Source organism: Indicator indicator, chromosome 4 (assembly GCF_027791375.1).
Source record: "Indicator indicator isolate 239-I01 chromosome 4, UM_Iind_1.1, whole genome shotgun sequence".
In the NCBI taxonomy this organism is placed as follows: Eukaryota; Metazoa; Chordata; class Aves; order Piciformes; family Indicatoridae; genus Indicator; species Indicator indicator.
The window spans coordinates 10686101-10691993 of NC_072013.1; the positions used below are offsets into that span (position 1 = coordinate 10686101).

At 47.3% G+C, this 5893-nt stretch overlaps 1 protein-coding gene across 1 annotated transcript in view; it reads right to left on the reverse strand.

Annotated features, from left to right (window-relative positions):
• Positions 1–5652, reverse strand: part of PEX16 (peroxisomal biogenesis factor 16) — a 50858-nt gene extending 45206 nt beyond the window's left edge. Inside the window, exon 1 of the mRNA XM_054400251.1 lies at positions 5519–5652. Within this exon, the coding sequence (XP_054256226.1) occupies positions 5519–5652 (134 nt within the window). The remainder of the gene's footprint in view (positions 1–5518) is intronic.
• Between the last annotated feature and the right edge of the window lie 241 nt (positions 5653–5893).

The window sequence follows — 5893 nt, forward strand, 5'->3', positions numbered from 1 at the left end:
AAGATGATAGGAAAAAAGCATCAGTTCATTCCTGAAGGCAAGCTACTGACCACATGGAAATCTAGCTTGGGGCTCAAAATCAATACCACTATAACAGGTTGATGGATGAGAAACCCAGAAGTTACTTCCATTTCTCAAGATTTGCCTCTCTCATGTCAATTTGTCTGATGTAGCAGGCACTGTGCTGAGGGAGAGCTGCTGGATGCCTGCAGACTGCAGGATTCCTTAGGGCTGAACTTATTCCTCAGCAGGCCTGCCCAGAGCAAAGATTATCACATTTATGTTGGTTGCCAAGATCAACATCTCAGGTTGGCCATCCCTTTGGACTGGAACCTGCTGCAGAATGCCACAGTCCTTGGCATGCTGGCAATTTCATTCGGGCTAAAAAGATGTGGAGCCCTTAAGATGGTGCGGTTAGGGTATTCAGTGGTCAAGGGATTGATAAGAAACGAGACAGAAACAGCCACTTCTGAGTAAGAGTTTACCCTTCCGCTGTGGGCGTAGGACTTAGGTTACGGAGCAGCTTGGGGGATTAGGGTGCTAGGCGACTATCATGACTTCTGTCAGCTTGCTTCTGGGCTGGGGCCTTTGGCTGATGCAGGGATGTTGGCTAGGGATCCTGCTCAAGGACTCATTTGTTAAAGGCGACTTCTTCGCCGACTTTCATGACTGTTAAGAACACCTCTGGCATGTTGGGGATTCTCCACACATACAATAAAGCGACCTTGTAGGGGACTTCTGACTGCTTCTTTGCCCTTCTTCTGTGTTACTGGAATTCATTGTTATACAAGCAACCAGGTTTACTACGCTTTCATCATTACCCAGTGACCCCCCAAATCCGGGGAAAATGAGAATACAGCCAAGAGCTGATCTCGGTAGGAGATGAAGATACAGCTCGTTTAGAGGCTACAAGTTATCAGGCACCACAGTATCCTCTCTTCTTTTTTTGTTGATTTTGCCCACTGCAGAAGCCATCTGCAAGTTTCTCTCGGGGGAAATTACAGAGACGGCCTCGGATCTTACTGCCTCCTCAGTTTCTTAGCGCTACTTGGCCCATTGCGAATAACTTGAGGAGAAGCCAAACTGCCCCTATCCCCCCCCCCCCCCCCCCCCCCCTGCAGGTCCTACACGGCTCAACTGTTACATGAGATGTTCAGCGGAATAAAACAAATATTGAAATGAGAAAGCACCTAAGGAGCGTCTAGGACCAGGCCTGCGACCAAGACTGATCTGAGCGCTTACTAAATGTAGATTACATATCAAATGCGTTGAGCAACAATAAGAAAAAATCTTGATACGCTGATGCATCCGGGTTTCACACTTTAAGAACCAACATCCATAGACTCCTGTATGGTTCATTTAAAACAATTGAAAGTCTGGAAGAAGTTAAGAGGCTTGTCAAGGCGCTTTCACAGCCCCTCAAAAGCGAACATTCCTTTTAATGTCAAGACCAGAAAGAGAAAGGGCCTGTTGCTGTTGAAATTAGAAGCCAGCACTTAAATCTGCCTAACCTAAAATGCAGCCATCCCTGACCCTTGATGACCCCATGTTCAATTCCTGTATATCTTTGGTTTTGGTGCTATCCCCCTGCTGTGGAGCACTTGCCGACTAATAAACTGAACTTTGCAATGCCCGAACAGCCATGAAAGGTTAAAAAAGAAGCCATGATTGGTGATAGTTTTTTAGGCTATGACCTTATAAAATTTTTCCACAGATCTGCGCAGAACGTAGTAAAATGTCCCCCCCCCCCCCCCCCCCCCACCCCCTCCCCCCCCAAAAAATCTGAATAACATCACTGCTGGGGACGCGCCGTGCCCCAAAAAAAAGGGAAAATGTATGATAATTTAAGCAATTCCCCATTGCGAGAGAGAGTCCTACCCATAAAGATTTGGTTTCCCAAACCAAGATTTTATCTCTCCTTCTCACGTTCCTCATGACTGGGAGGATAGCTAACTGGCCTTACTGACCCTTGGCGTGCCATGTGTTTTGACCATGGCCGATGATGTTAAGTTCTCTTGCTTCTGTTCCTTGATGCCACTTAGTGTACAGGGCAGGAGGCAGGGATAGCGAGAAGCTGTTGCCCTGCTTCCCCTGCCGTCCTCAGGCCAGGGAGGGCTCTTGGCTGCTGTTTATAAATGTGATAGAATACCTGCCCCCACGTTAAAGGTTGGTACATATTGCTATATTTTGATAACCTATTAATTGATCTTCATTGCCAGAGATTGTAGGTTTGCTTTGTAAATACAGCTTTCATTTGCCCTTCCCACCTGCCGCTGGTATGGAAAGTTATAATGTTGGCGGGGGGGGGGGGGGCCAGTCTGGGGGGTGTGTGCTCGAGAATTTTCCGCCCCACCACAGTCCACCTTCAAATTTAGCACATGAAAGCACTGATATACTAAACCACGTTAACTCCCAAGTCAGCGTTAATTTAACATAAGCACATGTATGATTCATTTTAATCCCCTCCAAACTCGTGTGTAAGATGTAAAATGCAGTGCGACCTAGCCCATGCAGGGAGTTACACTGACCTACGACGACAGAAGGAGACTCTTTGAACTGCGGCAAAACCTAGCCCAAAGGCCTGAGCGGAAAATGCCTTATTTCCACGAAAAAAAATATTGCCCGTATATTTTGCCCCTAGCATTCACTGCCATCGGATTTTTGCTGGCTATTGCATACCCTCAGAATATCTTTGAGAATGCCATACATCTGAGCTGGAGGAAAACTCTGCCAATGTATCAGCCATGGCATGAGGCTCCGTGTTTATGCCCATGCCATTCGCTTGGGTGGGCAGGCCTGCTGGAGACCATGGCTCTTTGTGGACACCTGCTATCATCCTCTGGATGGGGCTGTGTGGCCATTATGTAGCCAGGAGACATTGTAAAGATTTGCTGTGGTCGAATGGTGATCACACTTTTGTTTTGCCTGGAGGAGTCAAAGGGCTACACCCTCTTAGCGGAAACACAAATGTACTCCTAAAGAAGTTTGCCTCATTTGTCTGGGATTAGAATCATATAATCGTTAGGGTTTGGGTAGATGACACTCAAGGATCATTCAGTTCCAACCCCCATGCCTTATGGCAGGCCCGAGGGACACCTCACACTACAGCCAGGTGGCCTCACAGCCACATCCAACCTGGTCTTAAAAGCCGCCAGGATGAGGGACTTCCACCACACTCCCTCAGCCCCAACCTGTTCCATAGGTGTCTCCACCAACTCTTCATGGGGAAGAGTTAAGAGAAGAATTTACTTCCTAACCATTCTAATCTGAATCACCCATTTCTTGTTTTTTTTTCCGATCCTACCTATAGTCCTATCCACTCCTCACACCCTTAAACCATCCCCTCCCCAGCTTTTTTGTAGCACCTTTCAGGATTCCTGCAAGGACCACAAGAAGCGTATGTACTTCCTGGGAGCCATTCTCCTTCCTCCAAGAGCTGACACAGCCCCGTAACTCTCTCAGTCTTCATGTCTCCAAAGCCCAGAGCAGCTCCAGCCCTCTGATCATCCTGGCTGGCCCTTCTCTGACCCGGACACCTTCGCCAGCCCACTCCAGAGATCTCCTCTTTGAGTAATAGAGGACTCCAGAACATTGCGATGCGAGTAACTCCCAGGTTCTTTCTAGGTTGCACATGAATGGATCCCCAAGAAGTCCCTCAATGGTTGCCTGGCAATAACAAGGAAAAAAAGCTAGGAATTTGGACAACTAATGATTTCTAAGCCTTACCATAGGAGGAAGTTACTTTGAACTTTGCGAGAACTAGCATGCGGGATGCTTTAACTTTTCAGGACCTAATGGCGGACTACCCCTTAGATGCTAGCAATCTCCTTGTAGTGTACCAAACAGCCTCTGTCATTTTTACATTATTGCTAATTACTGCCACTGCGTCTCCCAGTTCGAGATAGATGTAAACCACTTGAGATAACCAGCCTTCTTGAGTAAGACTCTTTTTTTACCCATACTGGTCAAGCACTTTACTGCCTCATCTTCCTCTCATTTGCATTAGTGAGACTGCTACTGCTTACTTCTGAAATGCTGCAAGCCAAACTGTCACCCCCTAAAGTCTGCTACTAAACTTCAGCGATTCCTTTACTGTAGATTACTCAATTCCTTTCCTACTCACTTCACACCAGCTTGTTTATTCCTGTAGAGGAATTAAGTAAATTATGTGCCTTACTGAAAGGCTGCTCAGAGACTATATCCATGCTATGCTGTCACTATAACCCATTTCGTTTAGCATCCTACTGCTTACACTTTCCAGATGAGGCCAAGGCACGTAGCCCCAGTGCCCGATGATCCCTCCATCCTCATACTCCGAGCCTTCCTCCTCACTCCTCTTTCCTCCAGCACAGAGCTTATGAAAATTCTAATCTTTGCTCTAATGACCTTGCTTGATAGGGTCATTTCAGAGAATGTGAAATGGTTCCCATACAGGACCTTTGCTAATACACCTAGGAGTACTAGTAACTTGAACCTTTTCATTGTCTCTTAGCGATCGCTTGCCCATCGTAGTGGATGCCTTTAGCTGTACAAACTGCCGAGTATGCAATGAAACAAGCATATTTATTTGTATTGTCTGTATTATTCTCATACTCATCTCAACCTTTAGTTTTTCCCAGACTTTTCCCAGATGCCACAGATTTTATGAACCCTACTTGCCATAGTTGTCCATCCCACTCTTAATGCTTCCAATTCTTACATTATTATTTTTTCCTTTTAATATTATCTCTACCCACACCGATTGCTCTTTGACTCCTTTTGCCACAGCTCTAGATGTGTGCTAGGCTGAAAGGCAAACAGAACAAGCCTCTTTGCCTATGACTTTCTTGCATATGTTGTATGCCCACGGGACCTGACCAACACTGCTTAATTTCCCAGAGAAGGCCAACTCAACTATAACCTGAGTTATACACGGGAACCATACAAACGGACAATTATTGTATCCCCCCACCCTCTGTCACACCATGCTTTTGCTGTCAGCACCCCCAAATCAACCCTGTACTGGTTATATCAAACATCCTCTGTAAACTCCCTCATCCATCTCTCCCCTAATTCCCTACCAAATCCCCCCCCCCCCATTATCCTCCCCACAATTTTCTCCATCATCCTATCAACCATCACAGCACTCAGTCACCCATGTCACCAAATACCCAAATACCCTCCTTTCCCAGTATGATCATCAGGCGTTCGCTGCGCCCTAGTTCACCAGTGATATCACAGCACCCCCTATCAAGACCTATCCCACGGCTCCAAGTGCCGCTCGCTCATGAGCACCGTCAGATGGACACCCTATGTGACTGCAGATCGCTCTCCCCTGTTCTGTCAGGCTCTTGGCTGAGGGGAAGGATGTCGACCAACACAAGTGCCACCAAAAAAACTAACCATCTCTCTTAACTGCAGTTCCTTCCTCGCATCCATGCTCCCACTGAACTCCTCCCACCGTCTCCAATCAGATATCCCCCCCCCCCCCCCCCCCCCCCCCCCCCTACCCCTTGTCCCCCCCCCCCCCCCCCCTTACACATTCCTATCTTCTTCCTTCTCTACTCTGTTCCGAATCACCGTCCGGTTTCTTTCATCCCTCCGAAAACTGTGTACCACCCTGCTCTTGCTCAGCTGCAAGTGATTGGCGCCATCCATTTTATTAGCATTCATCTTCCTACCCCACAAAACAACCCCACCTACCCCAATTCATTAACCGCCATGTGATGTATGAAGGGTCTAGTACATAGGGCAGCTGCGGACCCTCAGCCTCTCAAGTCCCATACATCCCCCTTCTATGCACCCATTTGTACAATTGATGGCATTTAGTCGCTCTTCATACTAGTCCCCACTGTCTGCCCACGTATAGATATAGAGGCTAGGCAGGGTGATGTTCGGACCAATTGGGTGTATT